At 44.6% G+C, this 24,571-nt stretch overlaps 3 protein-coding genes across 3 annotated transcripts; 1 reads left to right on the forward strand and 2 right to left on the reverse strand.

Annotated features, from left to right (window-relative positions):
- The first annotated feature begins 5,294 nt into the window (after positions 1-5,294).
- Positions 5,295-8,985, forward strand: LOC124668248 (putative pentatricopeptide repeat-containing protein At5g37570). The gene is made up of 2 exons (XM_047205422.1): positions 5,295-6,799; positions 8,761-8,985. The coding sequence occupies exons 1-2, from the start codon at positions 5,295-5,297 to the stop codon at positions 8,819-8,821; spliced, it is 1,566 nt and encodes a 521-aa protein (XP_047061378.1). The 3' UTR covers positions 8,822-8,985.
- A 305-nt stretch (positions 8,986-9,290) lies between these two features.
- On the reverse strand, positions 9,291-10,400 carry LOC124661275 (thioredoxin F, chloroplastic-like). Its single transcript, XM_047199140.1, has 3 exons — positions 9,947-10,400; positions 9,762-9,861; positions 9,291-9,665 (listed from the first exon to the last, which is right to left on the reverse strand). The coding sequence occupies exons 1-3, from the start codon at positions 10,291-10,293 to the stop codon at positions 9,531-9,533; spliced, it is 582 nt and encodes a 193-aa protein (XP_047055096.1). The 5' UTR covers positions 10,294-10,400; the 3' UTR covers positions 9,291-9,530.
- Positions 10,401-11,904: 1,504 nt separating this feature from the next.
- Positions 11,905-13,674, reverse strand: LOC124665309. The gene is made up of 5 exons (XM_047202724.1): positions 13,536-13,674; positions 13,231-13,460; positions 12,853-12,933; positions 12,276-12,632; positions 11,905-12,179 (listed from the first exon to the last, which is right to left on the reverse strand). Exons 1-5 carry the CDS (start codon positions 13,672-13,674, stop codon positions 12,078-12,080), a joined length of 909 nt encoding a protein of 302 aa, XP_047058680.1. The 3' UTR covers positions 11,905-12,077.
- Between the last annotated feature and the right edge of the window lie 10,897 nt (positions 13,675-24,571).

Raw genomic sequence — 24,571 nt, forward strand, 5'->3', positions numbered from 1 at the left:
TTGACAAAGAAGTTGTCCAATTTCTTCTTGTAGTCGTTGAACTGCATTGCCATCTTCTTAAGAGCCCACTTCTTGACTCTTCGTTGTATGCTATTCAGCTCGGGATCCTCAGGGTCTGGCCTTTCATTCTCACTATCAGAGTCAGCTGGCTCCGAAAATGTGAAATTTACCATGAGTTTCCTAAACATCAAATTTTTGGATCTCGTATCGACGTAAGTAACTCCTTCGTCTGCCTTTGCAGGTTTCTTCCATTCTTGAGTGGTGATCGGGATGGTGTCCCTAACAATAACTCCGCATTGACTTACAAACTTTTTTGCGTGATGCTTGGGAGAAATCGGTTCGCCATCTATAGCGATTTCCGTGATGGTGCACCTTTCATGCTCTTCCATCTTTCTGGCCGCGCCTCGTTTAGTTCTGCCAGTAGAGTGTGTTGATCGGGAGGTCTAAAATAAGAAACAACGTTAATATATGTATATGCACAAATCTGTAGGCTTGGTTAATTAATATATATACACCTCGGCGTCGTGAGCTTCTCCCTCGCGTGCCTTTTCCACTTAGTCGACCCTCATGTCGTGATTCAGGAACACCAATCGACTTAAGGTCAGGAATAAAGTCAACACAGAACTCAATGACATCCTCTGTTCCATAGCCCTCGGAGATGCTTCCTTCTGGCCTAGCACGGTTATGAACATATTTCTTTAAGACCCCCATGAACCTCTCGAAGGGGAACATATTGTGTAGAAAGACAGGACCGATGATGGCAATCTCTTCGACAAGGTGAACTAGGAGATGCGTCATAATATTGAAGAAAGATGGTGGAAACACCAACTCAAAACTAACAAGATATTGCACCACATCCTTCTGTAACCTTGGAAGACTAGCTGGATCGATTACCTTCTCAGATTTTGCATTAAGGAATGCACATAGCTTCACAAAGGGTATTCGAACATTTTCCGGCAGAAGCCCCCTCAGTGCAACCGGAAGCAACTGCGTCATAATAATGTGGCAGTCATGCGACTTCAGGTTTTGGAATTTTTTCTCCGCCATATTTATAATTCCTTTTATATTTGATGAGAATCCAGACGGCACCTTGATACTGTAAAGGACTTCAAAAAAGATATCCTTCTCTGCTTTGGTAAGAGCGTAGCTGGCGACTCCCTGTATCCGTCTTGTAATTCTGTTCTTGCTTGTTTTTTTGGACTTTCATACGATACTGGTCCTCCCGTGCTTCTGGTGTATCTTTTGTCTTCCCATACACGCCTAAGAAGCCTAGCAGGTTCACGCAAAGATTCTTCGTCACGTGCATCACGTCGATTGAAGAGCGGACCTCTAGGACTTTCCAATAGGGTAGATCCCAAAATATAGATTTTTTCTTCCACATGTGTGCTTGTCCGGTAACGACGTCATTCGGAACAGATTGACCGCCAGGACCCTTTCCAAAGATTAATTTTATGTCCTTGACCATATCAAGTAAAGCATCACATGTACGGAGTTCAGGCTTCACCCGACGATCTGCCTCACCTCCGAAATGATTGCCTTTCTTTCTGACGGGGTGCCTCTTTGGAAGAAATCGACGATGCCCCAGGTACACAACCTTCTTACATTTATGCAAATAGGCACCTTCGGTCTCATCTAAATAGTGTGTGCATGCATTGTATCCCTTGTTTTTCTGTCCTGAAAGGTTACTAAGAGCAGGCCAATCATTGATGGTCACGAAAAGCAACGCTCGTAGGTTAAATGACTCCTGTTTGTACTCATCCCAAGCATGTACACCTGGTTTGCTCCACAACTGTAAGAGTTCTTCAAATAATGGCCGTAGGTACACATCAATGCCGTTGCCGGGTTGCTTTGGGCCTTGGATGAGCACTGGCATCATAATGAACTTCCGCTTCATGCACAACCAAGACGGAAGGTTATAGATACATAGAGTTACAGGCCAAGTGCTATGACTGCAGCTCTGCTCCCCAAAAGGATTCATTCCATCTGTACTTAGGCCAAACCTTAAGTTCCTCGCGTCATCTGCAAAATCCGGGAACTCTCTATCGATTGTCCTCCACTGCGACCTATCAGCGGGGTGTCTCAGCATCTCGTCTTTCTTACGGTCTTCTTTGTGCCATCGCAACAACCTGGCATGCTCTTTATTTATGAACAGATGTTTCAACCGTGGTATTATAGGAGCATACCACATAACCTTGGCAGGAACCCTCTTCCTAGGGGGCTCGCCCTCAATATCACCAGGGTCATCTCGCCCGATCTTATACCGAAGTGCGAGTGCATACCGGACTTTTTTCCAAATTTTCATACTCGGCGCGGTAGAGGATGCAGATCATTAATGCATGCATGTATCTTCGACACCTCTAATCCTAGAGGGCGAGAGAACCTTCTTTGCTTCGTACGTACTTGTCGGGCAATTCATTATCCTTTGGAAACCTCCTCTTCATTATTTTCAAGTAACTTCTCAAATGGCTTGTCACATATACCAGCCTCTCGCCTTCCATTGCGGCAACTCCGGGGTGGCACCGAGCTTTGTGTTGCCATCTTCGCAATTTGGGTATAACTTCTTTTTGTGATCATCTAACATGCCCTTTAACTTTCGCTTCTCGTTTTCTGTTTCTGCATCTCTGTGTGCATCAGCGATGGCCCGACAAAGATCATCATCAACGGGCTCATCTGATGCCTCTTTATGTTCACCTCCTCCTGCATCTTCATCTTCATCATGCCCTGTTGCAGTATCACCGTAGTTAGGGTACATATCATCATCCTCTTCTTCTTCGTCGTCGTCTTCCATCATAACCCCTCTTTCTCCATGCTTGGTCCAACAATTATAGCTGGGCATGAAACCTTTCCAAAGCAGGTGGGAGTGAATGACTTGCCATTCGGGGTATTGCTTCAAGTTACGGCAATCAACACATGGACAACACATAAAACCATCCGCCTGTGGGTTTTCCTGAGCCACACGGATAAATTCTTCCAGGCCCGATCTGAACTCGGGTAGACGTCGGTCAACGTACATCCATTGCCGCCGGTTCATCTACATCAAATAATTAATTAAGTTTATCAATAAACTATTACAAAACATCATAATATTTATAAATAGTGGAAATTAGCACCGTACAAATGAAAGGGTAAAGTTGTTGCTTAACCTTGATCGAGGAGGAAAGAAAGAGGAGAAAGCTTAAGTGTCGCTCCGGCACCTCATGTCATTTTTGTTGTGTGTAAAATCAAGCGGCATCACTCTCTCAGACATTTCATCGAGCACCTTATGTGCATGCCAAAGAGAAGCAAGTTAGCACTCAACACACACACCTTCTCCTAGCAAAAATGAAGTGAGTGGGCTGGTTGACCGGGTGAGCTGAATATATAGGGCAAAGGGTCCTTTAGCACCGGTTCGTGTTACGAACTGGTGCAAATAAGCTATCTTTTGCACCGGTTCGTAATATGAACCGGTGCAAAAGGTCCCGCGGCTGCCACGTGTCTGACGACGAACCTTTAGGACCGGTTCGTGTTACGAACCGGTGCAAAAGATTGCTCATTTGCACCGGTTCGTAACACGAACCGGTGCTAAAGGTCCCTGGTACGGCCAGAGGGTACGAACCGGTGCTAATGACCCCCTTTAGCACCGGTTCGTGCCAAATCCGGTGCAAAAGCTCTTTGGGGCAAAAAACCAAAGCCCTTGTTTCTACTAGTGGTAAAATCAGCCTCACAGGACGTGTCTTTTCCAGCAGCAAAAGTACTAGAATTTGTGAAAGCTAGGGGGGATGGCAGAGGGCAGTTCAACTTGGAGCAGCTCCGCGGCCAATCCACCGGCGCCCGGTGCACGCAGGCGGCACATCACGTTCAGCAGCAGCTCCGACTGCACATATCCGGATTGAAAAAAACCGAACCGAAAAAATTAATTGCAACAGAATTTCAGTTTTTATGGTTTTATGGTTAGTTTTCAGTTTTTTGAGGAAAAAAAACATATACACTTTAGTTAGCAAAAGTGCTAACCATATACACTTCAGTTTATTCGGTTAAAATCCCAAAAACTAGGTTTACCGAAGAAAACCAAATGGCCTGGCACAACAAAGAATTTTCCTTTTTAGGCCCATCCCAAATTCACGATAACCTTCTATATAAATTTAGCCTGCGCTGCATAAAATACTCCAGTGTGATAGTATGTATTTGCTGAGTGCAGATATATTTGCGATAGGTCGTGAGTTTAAGTCCCTAATACTGCTATAATATTTTTATTTTGGCCGCATTATTATTATTTATTTCTCCTATAACACAATTGGTTTAGTCTTAAAAAAATACAAAACCAAATATTTGTCCATAAAGAATAGATGTTACTCAAAAATTCACGTCAACTTTGGTTAATTTGGTTATTACCGAAATTGTATTGTTATTACCGAAATCTAACCGTATTTTCATACAAAATCGTATTTACCGAAGTATTAAAATTATGCTAACCAAATAACCGTATTAACCGAACCAAACTAACCATATTAACCGAATGTGCAGCCGTAGCAACAACGCATCAACCTGATTTCTTGCCGAAGACCTCGAGTCCGCTCAAAATCGCAAGGGAACAGCTCCGTCCCGCTTTGATACCATGAAGCAATCGTTGGAAACTCTACTTGATTTACTCAATGTTAGTTCTAGGATACAAGTACAGTACAATACAATGGGGATAAGAGGATGAGTTCTGGAGTTTCTATCTACTTCTTGATTCCTCTCTACCCTTTTACACATAAGACCCTAAAGGAGTACATAACTACGACCTAGTCCAACATGTTCCCGCCTCCTAGTGGTGCATAGGTCACAAAACGAGAGGGCCTAACTAGAGTGAGAACACAAAATCTATAGGGGAGAGGGAAAGAGTTCATCGTTTATTGGCAACAACCAGGCAAAATGGAATTTTTGTTCAGAAAGCATATATTGTTTTCATAAACAACCTTACTTTATTCATTAATAATTAAATATATTCAAATGGAAAAGATAAAGACAAGGACTCTCTTTTAAGCTAAAATGACATCAATATCCTCTAAAAATCAACATCTCTATCCTTATCTTTTACATCTTGATTTTTCTTCAAGCATTGGTTAAAGCCTTAAAGGAACTGAGTAAAGTATCAAGCACCGAACCCACTTTGTTCGAACAAATCAACTCATGTATTAGACCGTCAAACTCCGCCCAATATCCAAGTTTTCTGTCTCTCTGCTCCATAAAACACCATTAAAAAAACAGCTCCACGAAACTTGTAGTGCAACAGTTCGTTAGTTTTCTGTCTCTCTGCTCCTTGCCAGTTCCCCATGGCGGCCCAACCCAACGCCAACCCACGCCTCGACCACCTCTCGCGCGTCCTCGCCTCCGACCACCCGCCCCCGCCGGCGGCCGCCGTCCACGGGCACCTCATCCGCGCGCACGGCGACACACCGCCCCCCGTGATCCGCGCGGCCCTGAACCGCGCCATCCGCCGCCTGTCCAAACCGCGCCCCCTCGCCGCGCTGCGCCTGCTCCTCCTCATGCCGCGCCTGCCCGTCTCCCCGGACCACTACACCCTCCCCTTCTCGCTCAACGCCGCCGCGTCCCTCGGCCTCCTCCGTCTCGGCGCGTCCCTGCACGCCGTCGCGCTCCGCCTCGCGCTCGCCCCCTCCTGCCTCCCCGTCGCCAACGCCATCGTCGACCTCTACGCCAAGTGCAACGACCTCCCGGCCGCGCACGCCGCGCTGGCCAGCATCCCATCCCCTGACGCCGTCTCGTTCAATTCCTTACTCTGCACCCACGCCCGCTTCGCTGCTGTGCCCGCCGCCGAGTCCCTCTTCACCTCCATGCCATCCAGAACCCAGGTCTCATGGAACGCCATGGTGGTCGTGTACGTCAATGCCGGTGACTTCGCTTCTGCTCGCCGCGTGTTTGATGAAATGCCTGCCAGGGATTTGGCGTCGTGGTCGGTGTTGATTGTAGGGTACTGCAAGCACGGGTCCATGCCGAGCGCGCGAGAGCTGTTTGACAGAATGCCTAAGAAAGATCTTGTGACATGGACGGCGATGATAAATGGGTACGCTCAAAATGGTCGGCCTAAGGATTCACTTGCGTTGTTTAGGAAACTGGAGGTTGCAGGGATTGAGCCAGATGCAGCCACCATGGTCGGAGTTATCTCGGCCGCTTCGCAGATAGGCAGCATGGAATTAGCTGGGCAGATTGGAGCTATTGTTGACAATAGGAGGATTGAAAGGAATGAGAAGGTGCTCACGGCACTGGTAGATATGCATGCCAAGTGTGGGAATGTTGAGCAAGCTCTCAATGCTTTTAGGGAGATTGAACAGCCGGATGCATACCCATACACCGCACTTATTAGTGGGCTGGCGACTCATGGGCATGCGAAGCTGGCACTTCAAGTGTTTGAAAGGATGCAGGCTCAGGCAGTGAGACCTGATCCGATCACTTTTGTCGGTGTGCTTACTGCGTGCAGCCATGCAGGGCTTGTTGATTTGGGTTTGGACTATTGGGAAGCAATGGTGCAGGATTATGGGATTAACCGCCGGGCAGATCACTATGCCTGTGTAGTAGACATGCTTGGTCGTGCTGGGAGGCTTCAGGAGGCTTTTGAGATGATCCAAACAATGCCAATGGGGCCCCATCCAGGTGCTCTTGGAGCCCTGCTGAGTGCGTGCAAGACGCATGACAATGTTGAAATTGCAGAAGTTGTTGCAACTAAGCTTTTTGAGTTGGAACCTCGAAATACTGGCAACTATATAATGTTGTCAAGCATATATGCTGGGAAAGAACAATGGGAGGAGGCAGAAAGAGTTAGGTCGCTGATGAAAACGAAATTGCCCTTCAAACAGCCAGGGTCTAGTTGGGTTTAGATCAACAGGAGTGTGGCAGGATGTCCCCGAGGACCTGAAAAACACCAAAGCCATCTTTCTTTGTGATATGTGAATTCTGGTGAGATACTGCAAGATACACATGCAATTGAACTGTCAGGAGTGCTGCTAAGGATCATAATGCTACCAAGGTACCTTTGTTTCTTCACATCTCATGTTATCTATGGAATCAACGTGATAAATTAGTTTGATCTGATTTGACTACAATCAGAAATAATTAGTTTGGTTTGCATAGGTATTCATCGAGTCACTTTTTCGTAGTAAACTTGTCATCTACAAACAATTGATATAGCAGAGCATAACTAGTACTGCACCTTGAGCTCTGCATCTTAGGCACGTGTTTGAGCAGGATATTAGGATTTAATGTATGGTTCACAGAACATGAGAACAGAAGTAACTTAAGTAGTTCGAGAGCAACTCTAGCAGATCCTCTAAAACACCCCTTTCCATTTTTTAAAAAAAGGAACCTCTAAAGGCTCCCCTTTGGCCTTAAATAATAAATATAGAGGACAACAAGCAACATATAGAGTATCCTCTACCCCTCCAACTGCTGCGCGGGATGGAAATTTCATGCCATGCCTCCGACCCCGTTGCGCAGCCCCGTCTCTGTCCAGTTGTCCGCCCTCCGACACCCTCCCGTGCGCCACTACAAGGAACCATGCCGCCCCACTGGGAATACACCCCCGAATCCCCAGGATCTCGCGACAGTGGGTAGAGGTGCCATGCCTGAGAGGGTCACTGTGCCGGAGAGACCTTGTTGAAGCATCCGGGTGTATGCCTGGAGGAGGTGGCGCACCGTGCTGCCGAGGCATGGCAGAGCTAAACAAAAGCTGCACTCAGATGGACTGCGCACACACGAAATCGCCAGCCCCTGCTCGAGGGCTGCTGCATCAGCATCCGGCAAGGCGGTTCTTAGACGGCGCACGCCACATCTTGAAGAAACTGAGTTGAGGTCAGCTTGAAGAAGATTGGGAACGGCCAGAGAAAAGAAAGAAAGAAAAAAGCAAATGAAAAAATAATAATAACCCACTGGCAAATGGGTCTCAGAGGACAAAAGATATTTAGGGGATAGATTTAAGAGGATCTGATCTGGGAGAACACCCATAGTTTCTAAAATGATTTGAAAGGATCCTCTAAAACCATTTTAGAGTATGAATTTTTAGAGAATCTGCTAGATTAGAGTTCCTCTGAACTCCACATGTTACTACTAGTGCTTACACTACAAGTATTAAGCTAGAGATTTTGTTAACATGCTAAGTGTGCAACACCAGGTCAGTTGCAGATTAGTGACATCGGAGAGCAACAATATTTTCTTGAAAATTGAAATGATTATTTACATCATGCAACTCCACATGGTTGCGTGTATTGTACTGAATGATTAATAAAAGACTTTATAAGAAGAGGAACTTTAATAACTGTTTTTCTCCATGGTGGTTATCCACTTCCACAAAGGGTTGTTCATCCCATTGTGTACACTAATAATAGCATGCGAATTGCTGCATTTTTTACCTAGTTTTTTAAGTTCACCTTTTGTGCTTACTACTTGCAGCCATGCGGGGCTTGTTGATTTAGATTTAGACTATTGGGAAGCAACGGTGTAGTATTATGGGATGAACCATCAGGCTGATCACTATGCATGTCTTATAGACATGCTTGGCTCTGCAGGGAGGCTTGATGAGGCTTTTGAGATGATTCAAACTATGCCAATTGGGCCCCATCCAGGAGCTCTTGGCGTGCTGAGTGCATGCAAGACTCACGACAATGCTGAGATTGCAGAAGTTGTTGCAAATCAGCTTTTGGAGTTGGAACCTCGAAACACTGGGAACTATGTACTGCTGTCAAGCATATATGCTGGGAAAGAACAATGGGGGGAGGCAGAAAGTGTTAGGTCACTGATGAAAACAAAATTACAGTTCAAACAGCCAGGGTCTAGTTGGGTTGAGGATTAACACAAGGAGTGTAGCAAGATGTCTGTGAGGAGCTGAAAAGCTCCAGAAACATCTCTCTTTGTTATATGTAAATTCTTGTAAGACAGTGCAAGTATCCAGGCATCAAATAGAGCTAATTGAAGTGTCAGGAGGGCAGCTACGGATCATAATGCTATCAAGGTACCTTTGCTTTTTCACAGCTCATGTTATCTATGGGAATCACAGTGAGAAATTAGTTTGATTTTATGGAGTCGTTTTTCCATTGTAAGTTTGTCATCTACAACGGGTTGATGTTGCTGAGCATAACTAATCCTACAATTTGAGCTATGGGTCTTAGACAGAGTGTTTGAACAAGATATTTAAATTTAATGTATGGATGGAAGTAATTATAGCAGTTTGAACTCCACATTGTAGTGCTTACAACTATAAGGATTCTGCTAGAGATTTTTTAATATGCTCAGTGTGCAACACCAGGTCCGTTGCAAATTAGTGAGATCAGAAAGCAACAATTTTCTCATGAAGATTGAAATGATTATTTACATCATGCACTCCACACAGATGAGTGTATATTGTCCAGAATGATAGGTAAAAATCATCTTAAGCAGAACTGCAGAAGAACTATAATAACTGTTTTTCTCCGTGGTGGTTATCCACTTCCACAAAGGGTGTTCATTCCATATTGTACACTAATGATAGCATGCTAATTGCTGCATTTTTTCCAGGGTATTCCTCAGCTTGACTTCACTTCCTCAATCGCACGTTTTAACTCATCAATCTTCGCACCGGTGACCTCCTTGGCCACCTTCCCATCCTTGAAAATCTTGAATGTTGGTACAACCCTTATGCCAAGCTCCTTTGCAAGAGGCTGCAAGTAACAAGCACCAAGAATCTTACCAAGAGCTGTCCAAACAAAATACGAGATATACAAGACACAGCAATATGGTTCCAGTTTCTAACATACCCTGTTGTCTTGATTGCAATCGAGCTTTAGGAAGACGACGTCATGGTCGTTCTCGGACATCTCCTGGAACTTCGGTGCCATGATTTTGCAAGGGCCGCACCTGCAAACAAGGAGGTCGTTACATCACTGTATTTCATCAATGAAGACTAGCTGAAATGAAGAAACCAATGGAGTGTATACAGTACCATTGGGTGTACATGTCCAGGACGACGAGCTTCGGCCCTGCTGCTTTGACAATTGGCCAGAAGGTGTCCTTGCACACATCCGTGACCTGTCCGGTCACTGCCACCACATCAGCTCCAGCAGTGGCCGTTTCCACCTCGTCGGCTCCCGTCGTCGCTGTTGTCTCCAAGCCGCCTGACTTCACCGGAGATACTCCCCTTGCGTCAGAGCCAGACACCACCATCAGGCTCCGCTTCTGGGAAGCTGCCGCACATGCCAGGAAGCGGCCGCAGGCGGCGGGACGGCATGAGGAGATGGCCGGCGAGGAGGCCGACCTCTGAGGCGAGGAGACGGAGAGGCGTAACGCCATTGGATGGTGGAGTTTTGGAAGGTAACGCCCTAACTGGTGGTGTGAGTTGGTGGTACAGAGTGATGTTTTCAGCAGCAGCGGCAGCAGATGAGTGGGTGAGCTTGAAGGGAAATCCGGGCTTCTTGGTAGTATTTATCCTCCATCGATTAGAGATGGTTTCTTCTGAGAAATGACATGGCCGCCCTCGGGAATTCCTGCGCTTTTGTGGTGGCGCTGGATCCTGTATTTCTCAGTGCTGAGGGCACTTTGGGTAAAACGAAGATCTGATCGTGTGGTTCCCTGCTCAGTTCTCTGCTTCCATGGACAATTCTTGTGTGACAACTGTATACTACGCTTGCGCCGGTGACTGGTGTGCTACGCCGTAGGAGCCCACAGGTCGTCACTGACCACATGTGTCTTGTATCTGTGCACTTGTACTGTTACTAGTCGATGACTTAGGTATCAGGGCGAATATAACACGGAATCAAAATCATAGATGCTTTTCCTTCCATTTTTACTGAAATAAATAAAACAACTGCATCTTTTCAGTTTTATGTACTGCTTAGTTATGCAGTGTCCTGCATTTCAGAGTTGAATCACTGTTCTTCTTATGGACAACCTGCACCCTTCAGTGAACAAACAACAAACATCTCCAAAATATTTGGTATCAGGGGAGAAGAATTCAGTGATGAAATCACCGACTTCTGTAGCAAATTAACAAGCCAGCGGTAGTACTACGTTGTCACAGTATCATCACCACTCTGCTGGGCGAATCTACATGTGTCTTGCCGGCAACAACCCAAACTACGGTTTGCACTTGCACTGCATCTAGACTGAAAAATACTTGTGGTTGGGTTTTGGAGAAGAAATGGAAAAAGGCGGAGATATTATTGCGGAAAACGCCAGAGAGGATCTTGCAACGACCCCGACGCAGAGGTGGAAAAACACGGAGCCATCGTCGACGGTAGCAGCAGTGCAGCAACAACTGGCTGATAGATGGAGGCATGGAGCTGCGGCAGCAACTGCGTGCTCTTTCTAGCCTCGAGCCTGTTGTAGCTCCAGGGCACCATCAGGGGAAATTCCTGCGTTCAAGCGTGACGGGACCTAAGGGATCCATGGACCTGAAGCTTTGCTTGATCGCCATCGGGAGTACCGAGAAGACAGGAATTCCCATGTTATTGAGAAAATACGTGGTGGAAACAACTTTCTGTACAAACCGGTGAAAACCACAGATAAATCATGTTAGAAAGATACGGTATGTTGGAGAGGTGGAGTCACCTGAAATCTCATATTCAAGCTCAAAATCATTTAGGAGTTATGAAAAAACCAAATTGTGCCATAAGAAGTAGTAGCAAATAATAAACACTACTATTCATTGCTGATTTTGGTTTTTTACATACATATGAAATGAATATAAGGTGGAAACTTCAATATTTGCATGTTCGATGACTTTTTGGTTCTTTCCAAGTTTGCATTGAGTTGTTCAAAAAAAAAAAGTTTGCATGGAGCATATTGACAAGGATGCCTAGTTTTTCTCTCGCACAAGATCGACTACTACTCACAATTAACAAACAAGTGACAACATAAAGTGATTGGTGACAAACATATATGCACATAATGACAATCAAGTGGTTAGTCTCAGAACTCATGGCTTTCTGTCACATGTTACTGAATCACCTGTAGTGTGATATCATTTTCGTTAGACATAGATACATGGGTATGTATACACACAAGCTCGTTCTGGAAAACTCATCAAGAGAACTAGAGAAGGGTTTCAGATTTGAGTTGCAGCTAGTACAACACAATCAGATAGTTTGTTTCAGGAACTGCACGATGAAGTAGAGGACGGCCAGGAAGAGCCCAATCTGGTACACGTCTTGGTTCAAATCATCCGGCCTTGTGAAGAACTGTATCGTCCATGAGCACAAGAAGAAAAATTCTGTCAGAAACTGCTATAACCAAACTGGTGTAAGGACCATGCAGTTTATGAATGATTCATGTACCTTCGTGGGATCTCCAGATGGGTCCGGATAAACCTCCAGATTCTCATCTTTGTTCTGCGACAGCCGAGACGCCAAGCCCTTAGCAGCTTCGATGCTATCCTTACCGCCCTCGACAGTGGAGTAAACCCTCCTGGAGAACCAGAAGTAGGCCTGGGCAGGAGCGGATGAACCAGAGAGGTCCCATGACTCGACGTGTTCGAGCACTTGGCCGCTGATCTGGTTCAGGACGAACTGAGAGTTGACACGAACGATCAACTCCCCTCCAACCGCTGAGAAGAACGGGTTCTTGGGTTTCCCTCTCAGTGTCCATTTGATGGTCAGTGCATTTGTGGATTGCATTGACATTTCCTGGACTGTCTGACGCAGTCACGAGAGTGTTGATTAGATAGCATCTTGCTAGAAGCAGGTACCAAAATAAGCAATTTTTTGTTTAGAGGATGCAATGTATATGTGACTGAAGTTCTGCGTAGTGTGGATCAAAGCTTTGTGTTCGACGTAGGAAAAAGGGAAATTGTTGCGTGTGCACCACTGAACATGATTGAAATAAGCAACTGCATGAAGTTCGATCAATGCTTACCACCGTAGGATTTTCCAGAGCCTCTGTAATCCACAATGGCCTCTTGTACTTCTCACGCCCAACAAATGTTCGGAGGGGATCCTGAAAGAAGACCAATGTTGTCACTCTGATGATATGATGCACGTGTAACCTGAACCTTGCAAGTAGCTCATGTATTGGAGTCGATTCGGAGGAGTGGAGATACATCTCAATGACTGAAAACTGAGGCATGGCCAAGAGCCCAAGATAACTACCGTCCATGCTTTCCATGGAGGTCAAGATAAGTATGGAGTATCACTATTCTGGTTTGCTATGTTATAAACTTATGGGCAGGCAGCTGTTTATACAGTCTCGTGATTGTGGATCAGACAAGATGAACTGATAAGGAGCTGCACGCACCTTGTATTTGACGGCGACCGCGTAGCAAGCCAGAGCGCGGTTGTCCTCGCGGATCTCCAGGATGTCCCGCGCGATCTGCCTCGCCGTGGACTCTACGTACGGGCTGCTTATGCACTCGAAGTCGTTGCAGAGCTCCCCGAAGTCCATCCCGTCGACCAGCTTGTCCGTCTCCGACCTCTCGCTGCCGGCGCCGGCGACCGCCGTCTCCACCTCCTTGGAGTCATCCACGACTGAGCACGAACCCACACATCGTCAGAAGCGAGAGCATACACATATTACATGATTACGCGTGCGAGAGTACGTACCGTGCAAGGGGGCGAGGCGGAGGCGGCGAGCGCGGGCATCGGGTGTGCGGTGGAAGGGAGAAACTGTTCGCCGGAGCAGCGTGGAGGAAGGCGAGGGAGACGGGGAGCAGGAGCAGGAGAGGGCGGCGGTGGTGGCCATTGGTGGCCCATGGCGCGCTCGGCGTGGCGGGACGTGAAAGGGCGCGCGCGGTCTGTGGTGCGGTGCGGATAAGGCCACGGCGCGCCACGGCCTCTCGTTCCGTCCTGTGGGATGTGGCCCATGTTGCTACGCCACTTGGCAATTGGAATTGCCCAACAAAAGCCTAATTTTCCTTGCTTACTATGCAAGGTTTTAAATTCAGAGTAAGGTTTCTTTATACGCAAAATCTAACTCTTGGCTGACCACTGTGTGACTTACAGCGTGCTCACGCGCCGCGGCCGCGCGATTCCGATCGGACGGCTCGCGTCTGTTTCCATCTTCCTCCTGCTCACGTGGTGGGGACCCACGGCCACGGAGACGGACGCGCGTCGTTTGCGGCACACGCGTCGATTCGAATTTGCTCGCCCGGAGAGAGAGAAACCAAATCCCCATTCGCTCCCCTGAGCTGCTCGCAGTAACCTCGTCGCCGGCGGCCGATTCGCTCGGTTTTCCGGCTGAGAGGTGGTCTCTACATCTCCAATCGACGTATCGAAGAGGGGGTGGGTGGATTTGGTAGGTCCGGCGGCTTGAAGGGAGAGGAATTTCGTGGCCGCCTTCCTCGCACCAACCTCGTCGCCGGCGGGCGATTCGCTGTGGTTTCCGGCTAAGAGGTGGTTCTCTGCATCTCCGAATCTACGTATCGAAGCGGGGTTGGGTGGATTTGGTAGTTCCGGTGGCTTGAAGGGTGAGGAATTTCGTGGCCGTCTTCCTCGCACCAAACTCGTCGCCGGCGACGATTTCGCTGCGGGTTCCGGTGAAGCGTGAAGAGGCGGAGGTTCCTCCCGCAACTTCGACCCTCCGTATCGAAGCGGGTGAGTTTCGATTTGCCATTTCCCGCCATATTCTCCACTTGATTTCATTTCTCGAACCGCAAGTAGTCGTCGCCGGCCATGATTCGCTCGTATTTTCGGGCGTAGATTGGTGAGGCGCAACCTATGTTCATCCGGGACGACCCCTCTCGCTTTTGTGTTCACGAATTTGTGACCCTGGCCATCTTCATCGTTTTTGTAGGGATTTCATCTTCGATCAAGCTCGCACTGCAGTCCTCGTGGGCGTCAAGTTCACCTCAAGTTCACCTCCAACCTATGATTTGACTTCCTTCCAAGTTCGTCCAGGAAGTGTGTTCAGGTTCACAAGGTAATCCATGGTTGAGTTCAAGTTTTGGTGTGTTTTCAGCATCCATGTTTTAACCCGCCGCATTGTCCTCAGCAATGTTTAGTAATCCATCTGACTTGAACTATGAAAATGTAGAAGTAATTATGCAATGAAGAAGTATTTGGTGTCGCTGCAGGGTTAACTTATGTTGTATACATGCTTTTGTAAACTTAGTTAGAAGTAACTAATCTGTTTTTTAATTGTTACAAGTAACATAAAGATGTTTTGATTGTAGAAGTAACTCATTGTTATTTGTGCTTCGGCAAGTAACTCAATGTTTTTCATTGTTATTTGTGCTTCGGCATGTGTGTTTCAAGTACATGTACATAACATTATAAGTTACTTTTGTAGATTCAAGCATCGGGTGGTGTTGTTAGGATTTTTGTCCGAAGTAACTATGTTGCCTACTCCTTTTTTTGAAGTAACTCGTGTGTTTTATGAAGTTGCATGAAAAGTAAACTGAATTTGATTTGAGAATTTTGATAATTCAGTTGAACTTACTTTTCTTTGTTACAGATTCACTACATGAATGTTATTTTTGCTGAATGTTACTTTGCCTTTTGTCAGGTAGTTGCTTATTTTCGCTCCATTACTGTGCTAACAATCGGGATCATTATGACGCCTTCTATAAGTTTAGTTATTCTTGTGCTTTTTTTTATTAGGTACTATTTTGTGTTTAAGGTTTTCATCCAGTAATCCAAAATATGTTCATGTCATGCAGAAGAATGTTAAAACACCAAGGTCTGGTCACCCAAAATTTAAGAATCTAAGGAAAAGGTTGCAGTACAAGCACAAAAAAGAGGACTCCGGAGATGTTCCGGATGTTGAAAAACAATTACCTTCGGAGATTCATAGTGTACCCAAAGATGTTGAAAAACAACTTCCAGGAAAAAGGAAAAAAAAGGTAAACATGCTTGGTTTGATGTAACTTTCTTCCTGTCTGCAGAGCTTGTTTTTGTATGTACTTGGTATTTGACATGTCTGGTGCTTTATGCAAGCAATCGTTTTTTAACGAGCATCCCCAATGAAAGTTGTTAAACTATACAAGAGTCAAAATGCAAGTCATCGTCAATTTATTTCAGACAATGGGTTTGGCAGTTTCCTGGGCATAAAATGTTCAAAGTTGCACCCAGATCTCTCCAACTACTTGATGGGCAGCTTCAACCATGAGTCATGCTCTCTTGATTTTCCTGGCAGAGGAAGCATTCCAATAACAGATGAAGTTGTCAAAAACGTTCTTGGTTTACCATTGGGAAAATATCCTGCTCTATACACAGTGGATTCCGAAGCTACTTCATTTGTTATGAATACCCTTGGTTTCGGCAATGGCAAGCAACCAAAGTTGATAGATGTCGAGACTAAGCTGAAGGCGATGGTAAAAGGCGATGATTTGTACTTTATGACATGGGTGATGTATGTTGTCCGCTTCGTGCTAGCTCCAACTACTCGGTATTAGAGTTTGTCCCAAGTGCTATCCAGCCTATAATGGATCCATCAAAGATAAAAGACCTCAACTGGTGTCGATTTGTGATCACTGTCCTCATTGAGACAGCGAAGGCAAAGGGAGTTAAAAATCCATTCAAAGCTTGCATGGCATTTTTGGAGGTGAGCATATTTAACTTCTGTACTATCAACTTGTATTATATGTTACATCTCTTTCTATTTTTTCATCTGCTTCTTTTTGACATGCGCATTCTTTACATTGACTCACCGGATACTCGAAGATGTCAATGTCAGTCAGGATGGTCCAAGAATATGTGCCTGGGATAAAAAATCGGCAACTCAAGCTATCGAACAAGACTTGAATGATGACGGGTCTTTTGGAAGATTACCTGTAAGTTACTTCGAAGATTTCATGCATTTTTACTTCTTTTTTTATCCTGTTCATTTTTAACTAATTTTCCATGTTTCCTTCCTCGGCTGAAGAAATGTTTCAGAACCACTGGTGTGTTGATGCTAAGCACACCCATTATGATTGAGAACTTCGTTAAGGCAAATGCGCCCTCAGATTGCGGAGAAGAAGTAAGCTCAACCACATCACAAGCATTTTTCCATCTTTTTAAACTGTTTCTTACCATGTTTCCCTACATCCTTGTATTCTAACTATGTATATTGTCTTCTGAAAATAGGAAATCTCAAGGTATAGGGAAGCTGCACAAGAGATGTATAGCGAAATTGATGTAGCAATTGCAAAGTTCTCGATGAAAGTTTCAACCATTAATACTCGCTAAAAAACGAAGAAATCTTCAACCAGATCTACACCATCTTCAAGAGGTCCAACTGAGAACAAGACTCGACAAGCAATTTTCGGGAGAGGAAACTGATGGTTCGGATTCCGATTACCAAGTCAACTTGTCTGGGTTTGAAAGCGAAAGTGAAGGCGAAGGAAGCAAGGAGAATGCATATGGCAGTGATTATGATGATTTTGTCTGTGTTCCCAGGAAGAGGAAGAATTGCAATCAAGTTGTGCAGCAGAAGCATCAATCAGATGACTTAGGAAGAAATGATGAGTTACCTTGCAAGGTGGTTCAGTCACATGTACTCAAAGAACTGACAAAAGCATCAGAAGTGGTTTTGCCTGCACCACAACTACTGGATGACAACATAGCTCGAACGATGAATGACGCAACTTGTAAGCTGCCAAGGCCAAGCAAACTCAAACAAAAGAAGAAGATCAAGGCTGCCAATGTGAACTCCGATGCAAGTACTCGAACGGATGATAGCACCGAAGTAGTTTGTGTTCCACAACAAGCATCAAGACACCGTTGGTGCAACTAATGTCACAACTACGAAGATGCCAAGGCCAAGCGAACCCAATGGAAACAAGAAGAGGAAGTCTGCCGATGTGAACTCCGATGCAGAACCGTCTAACAAGGCGGCAAGATATGTGATTCTTCCTCAGGAAACCAGAGGGACTTTGCAAGTGGAAGAAAAGGTTGCCATATCTGCTCTGGAAAACTTGAGATTGTATGCTTCTGATTCACAGTCAAGTAATGATCTTATTGGATGTGAAGTGAGTGCACATCCAACTACAACTGAGTCACGAACACTTGCATTACCAGGAAGAGGATGCTTGAAGCAAACCGAGGATCGGTCATCCGTGCATGCCATCGTGAAAGTAACAACTTACTGTCCAGCTATAGACATGTCTGATGCGAGAACCATTCACGCCAAGTTGACTGATGCCCCTCTCGAAGGATCTGTTGCATCTGCTGTTCATCCTGAAGAGGCATCTCTTACAAAGAAATCAGTGTCTTGGGCAGCCGACGCAGTGGTCAATCTTAATCAACAGTGCATACCACCTGTTCATCCTATCAAGGACTTGCATACTGCCCAAGAAAATGAAACTACAACATTACCTTTGATTACACCTATTCTCGAAGGGAAGCCCAACCACCATTGCTAGGAGGCCTGTAACCGGATCAATGTCTCCATTGAAGGCAGCAAGTTCTACCAATACCGATGTCATTCCAGCTACTGAGATCAAAGTCGTGTCTGAACCCAATGTTTATTTCCAGAGAAAACACCAATGTAGAAGAAGGAAGATATAGTCCTCACACTGGAAATAACAACAACGACACTACAACTCCTGGTAGCCATGGAAAGTTTGAAGTGGCGACTAGCATACAAGGGAAGAAAACATTCGGCCTACTCGATGACACGACAACAAAGAAGCTTGATTTACGCATCACCGCATACAAGGACGGACAAAGTTTATGGCTGCCCGGGGAAGCGAGGATCATTTGATCCGGGGTTTGATAGTCCAAACAAAGAAAATGATAAAGGTAAAGAAGAGGTTGTCACCGGGCTTCCTGTGATTACTTCAAGCAATGAGGATGAGTTCTATGGACCAGATCGAAGATTATGAAATGCTTGCAGCCATGGTGGGTGAAAAGTATTTCCCAACAAGCAGCTGCACTTTGAATGTTACTTCACTTGAGGACACTGCAAAGCAGAAAGTAACTTCTGAACATGTAACTTCGGAGGGAACATCCAGTAAAACTCCTATTCCTCAGGCTCACAAGAAAAGAGTAATAAAGCCAGCAAAGACGCAGCTTATCTCCATATGTTCAGCAGGGCAAAAAACTGAAGAAACTATTACAAAGGAATCAATTGACATGTACAACCGAATATGTATGCATGGATCGAAACAGAAGACACATCTGAAGGGTCACCTGATAGTTGATTATGGAACATATTTTGTTCATGTCCCAGATTTTGCTGATTCAGTCCAACCTGAAGGTTGGATAAGTAATTCGACTATGGAGGTTGGATTACATGTTCTCTCTAAAGAATTGGAACCACAGAAAAAATGTGTGATGCCTCTCATCATAGCTGTAAGTGTTACATATAAGAACCCCCTCACCTTTTTAATATCCATGTTTAGTAACTCAAAGCCATTTGTAACTAGGTTTTGTCTGTAGCGAACCTGTATACTTCTCATCAAATGTAACTCTGTTAAATTTTGAGAAGTGACTCTGTTAAATGTAACTAACCTGTATACATATGTTTTTCACAGTTACACATCTGTTTTAAATTTTGAGAAGTAACTCTGTTGAATTTTATTATGTACATGATAACATGTTAACCTTTTTTAAAAGATCATAATAATATCATTTTAGGCTACTTCAAATCCTGATCTATTTTCTTGCTATTCTTGCTGACTAGAACAAATTGCGAGACCATGCCTTCACCGGCAAGGACATTAAGAGGGTGTTTTCATTCACAGAGAATAACCGTCTTGACCACAAAGAGCAGGTTACATAAACTACTTTTTTTCCCTCCACATAGCTGTTTGCTTTTTAACTTCCAACTGTGTTGACAGAGTTACATATGCAGGTCATGTTTCCTGTACTACAGAACTTATCTACTATCGATGATCCAAAGTACTTTTGTGGACACTACTACCTAATCAACCTCAATCTCAAGGCTGAGAGGTTTGAAATTTTTGATTCCTTGAGGAATCTTGGGGACAAGAAGCTCAACAAAGATAGTGCAATCATAATTGATTCTGTTAAGACTCTCTGGGCCGAAACTACAAGCAGTCAAATGTATCAATTCAAAACTACGAAACGATTTACATCCCATCTCCTAAACAACTTACAACGTAAGTTACCCCATATTTTCTCTCTTTTTTGTCTACATTTTTTCAGACATTTGCATTCTAGCAAAACTTCAAAAACTAACACTGTTTTTGCATTTCCGTGTTGTTGTAACACACATTAGTTGTGATTGTGGATACTCAATGTTGAAATGCATTGAGTTATGGGATGGAAGAAAGTTGGGTCATTTCGACCAAAAGGAAATGCCACTATACAGGATGCTATACAGCTTCAAGTGGCTTGACTGGTGGGAGAACAAGATTTCATGGCGAAACAAGTTCAAAGCCAAAAAATGACAAGTTTTACAAAATGGTAATTCATGTAACTATTTATGCAAGACAACACGGTTCACCGAGTGTTATGCTTCTGGTCATACATTGCAAATCAACATATATATCTTTCACTTGGGAAACACAAAGTAGTTTTCAGTAAACTCAATACTAGAAAATGAAACACAAGTAAACACCACTAATCTAAACACCCCGCATCTTCGATCCATATGGCTCAAGCAAGTACAAGAAATTTTTCTCGTCCAACTTTTGTTTCTACTTCTCATGTGCTGACACAATTTTTTACTTCCTCATCATTGGAAAAGCTGAATAATTGGTGTCTTCTCTTTCATTGCAATCTTAGATGGACAATCTCTTGGATTATGCAAGCTTGACCCACAAATTGTACATTTTGTTGGTTTTGCAGGTTTAAGATGTAGTCCACTCTTCTTCCTCTTCTCCTCTGGCCTCCCTTTTGTTACTGTCAAAGGTGGATCCCTAGCTTTCTTGTTTACATGCATATTATGTTCAGCACCAACAGTTGAGCTGCTAGGATTTTCTGTAGTTTCAGCATGTTCTGCACATGGAGGAACTGCTTTCCTTCTGCTTCTTTTTTCTCTTCAATGCATCTGCCGCTTGTTTCTTCATTGCTGCAAATTCAGCTTCCATTGCACGCATATGTTTCCTAGCCACTTCATCTGTTTTTTCTGAAGCACATGCATTAACTGCTAGTTTTGCGAAATCTTTAGTGAGGTTACCATAGCGAAGTAACCTCATTTCCTTCCTAGACAATTTGCCCGCTGGCATCTGCTGGGGTTCAGTCTGAGGAATACGTATGTCGGGAGGGGGAATTGACAACCTAGGTAGAATGTAACGTTCTGGCATTACTTCTACTTTACCAACAGCAGACATAACCTTTATTATATGGCAACAAATCAACCCATCTCTAGTAAATTTGCAGCATTCACAACTGTATTCTTCTTGCTCCAGATTTGCAGTTATCCTGTAATTCCTTGCTCCATAACCAAACACTGCATTTCTGATTGGAGAAACCTCAAACAATGAAGGATTAATTTGCTGTATGTTGTAGGATGTAAATTTCTTCAACTCAAGTTGAAATCGCCTGAATATGGGTAGTGTGTATATGGATAGTACTTGCTCCTCCATTGGAAAGTCACACCAAGTTTTTAGAGTTTTGTCCTCACCCATAAATTCATGTGAATCTTCAGTAATATCTATCCTCTCTTGTAACTTCATGTATTGTTTGAAGAAACGTAGCAGGCTTGCATTTGGGTCAACATATCTCTTCATAACTGCATTGAATCCTTCATCATGCGAGCAGTAGTTTGTAGGAAAGGGAAGAACCTATCCATAAAGTAAGCTGGGACAAATTTAGCTCTAATTTCATATAGGTAAGCAAGGTCTGTGTTGTCCGATACACCATGCCTCTCAATCATCTCTCCCCATCGGTTCTCAAACTCGACAGGTGTCAGGATGTAGTCAACAATTTCATTGAACTCCCTTCGTAGTTCCTCATGCTTCGCCATGAAAGGGCCGAGAGGGGATCCTTGTGCATTTTGCATTATATGCCACCGACAGTTCCTATAGCACGAGTTAGGAAACATTTCCTGGATGGCAGTAGTAATAGCAGCATCCTGGTCAGTGATGATATTCAGAGGGTGTAAACCATCCATAGCATCAAGGAACTGCTCAAACAACCAGACAAAGTTACTTATCTTCTCATTCCTCAAGAAGCCACATCCCAACTGGATTGTCTGCCCATATCTGTTAATTCCAATGATGGGTGCACACGGCATCTTATAAGCGTTTGTCATGTATCTAGTGTCAAAGGATATGCAGTCATTGTAATTCTTGTAAACTTCTCTAGTGGGTCCATCGACCCAAAATATGTTTTCAACCCTGTCCTCACTATCAAGTTTGTATTTGTAGAAGAAATTTGGATCTTCTTTCTTCGGTTCCTCAAAGTAACTAAGAAGCTCGGTATGTCTTTCACATTTTGCTTCTCATCTATACTTGCCATGTAGTTGCTTATTGTCTTCGTGTCATAAGGAACTGCTTTTCCTGTTCCATAAAGCTCAGACATGATGTCCATTATTATTCCTGCTGAGAGGTTCACACTGTCTAACAGATCAATGAACTTCTTTTCTTCTTTTGGTATTTTCTTGTGTGATCGTAAATACTTCTTCAGACCAAGCTTCTTGATAGTTTCATGAGTGTGCTCTTCAATGAACTCGTGTTACTTCCCATATTGAACCCTTCCTTTTTACACGCATTTTTGCTTGACAGTTAGTCCGTATCGTGATTGCTCTGTTCCTCAACTTCACTCGCCTCAGCTCTCTTCCTTCTCTCGAATTAGTTCCGGACTTGTTGCACACAAACAAGTACTTGTCCTTCTCGCTTGTCCAATACTGAATTTCTGGAAGAACTCATCTTCATAGAGAAACCAACATGTTCGGCATACCTGTTGTAGTGCACTTTAGCAGCCTCCCACGTATCAAATTTCATCCCTAGGTATGGTTTACGTGGTGCAAATCCTTCTGGCGTTGGCTGCACCTCACCATCACTTCCACTTTCTTCACTAGATAGCGTTTGACCAGTCGGAGCACCATCAGTAGTATCATCTACTGACATGAATCCAGAATTAGCACCAGTACCATCTACTGATGCGCCTTGGACTGGTGCTTCAGTTCCATCTGGTTCAATGAAGTCATCATAGTCAGGCGGATGGTTCAGGTCAATACCATGCAGGTTAAACCAATCCATTGCCTGCAAAGAAGAAACAAGTTAAAACATTTTTTTGTTACTTCACCCATGTTTGGCATCAAAACAAAACAGCAAAGGGCAAATTACTTCTTCACATTGTTTGATTAACAAGCATCAGCTACTGTTAGCTTTATACAAGTACTGTTTTATGGTTCTTACACCCTAATTTTCTTTCTTTTTTCATGCAGATATCATTCATGCCTACATCAGTGTTCCAAGATATCATTCATGTTTGTTTTACTGGTTGAATACTTCCTGCTGTCTACAAGATCAACACAACCAGGTTCTCAGCTTGCACCTCCCTGATGGCTTCTACAGAATTCAAAGGCCATCAACTAGATTACTTCCTGAAGGCTAGCATGTCAAGTAAATTACTTTCCTGAAGACTTCTACTGACTTTGGTACAGACAACAACTCAGCAGGAACTGTGAGTAACATGTGAGTTCCATCCAGTATGTAACTTTTTGGCTGTGGTGGATCTGGATGGAACAGCTACAACTGGATGGAACTGCTAGATGAATACTGGTAGTACTGGATGGAACTGGATGAATTTGAATCATGTTTTTGTCTTTGTTTACCTTTCTTACTTCTCTGGGCGTCGTCCAGATGAAGCAGCTCCTGTTGTGTTACTTCCTGAAGGATCTGGGGATCAATTCATGGAGGTTCTAGGGTTTGCCTTCCCTTCCTGCTGCCTCCTCTTGCTGCTGGCGGCGGTGGAGAAACAGGGGAGGAAGAAGAACCCGGATCTGGTTAGGTAGGATCCTTCGTTGTTTACCTTTCTATAGCTGCTTCCGTCGAGACAAAGTAACGTGGGTTGTTTTCTTCGTTGTTTTAACGTGGGTTGTGTGGTCCCGTCATTTCCTTTTTGGGAAAGAAGAAAAAACGCATTTTGCCCCTAATGGGCTGTCCGAACTGACCACCGGGGTAGGCCCAATAGTGGTTGACCACTGTGTAGTCAATCCCTTCTTTATAACCATAGTAGGAGTCTACCGGATGTTCAAACAAAAAATAGTAGGAGTCTACCCGCCGATCTACCTGCATGCGCGCCACCGTGGTACCCTCTCCGGGCGCAAACCTAACTCCCCCATGTCGGTGTGTGAGAGTGTGAGACTGAGCGAAACGCTGCCTGCACGAGGCCGAGAGGGAGTGGAACATGGAAGAGCCCCGGAAAGCCTCCATAGTGTCGGAGATGCAGTGGTGTGGCTTCGTCACAGTTGACTACTACGAGAACAACGACTTCTGCGCGTGAAGCTCCAGCGCCGCTGATTTTATTCGGGCGCTTGCAGCACGTGCTAGAGATGCTCTAAGTGTAGCATTGCTTCCTGAGCGTCATAATTGGGCAGTATCGCCTAGTCTACCACCATGTTAATATTTGCTTCCACAACGTCTAGCTCCACCAACTTAGCGTTGTAGCTTCACCGTGCAAGGATAAGGGTGCAAAGTGGACCGCAACTACGGTGGGTATTTTTGCATTTGTTTTCAGATGTACGTAGTTTTTTTTTTCCATGTTCCTGCTCTCTATTCAGCTTCTTCTGGGCTACTCTTTGT

Source organism: Lolium rigidum, chromosome 6, assembly GCF_022539505.1.
Source record: "Lolium rigidum isolate FL_2022 chromosome 6, APGP_CSIRO_Lrig_0.1, whole genome shotgun sequence".
Classification (NCBI taxonomy): Eukaryota; Viridiplantae; Streptophyta; class Magnoliopsida; order Poales; family Poaceae; genus Lolium; species Lolium rigidum.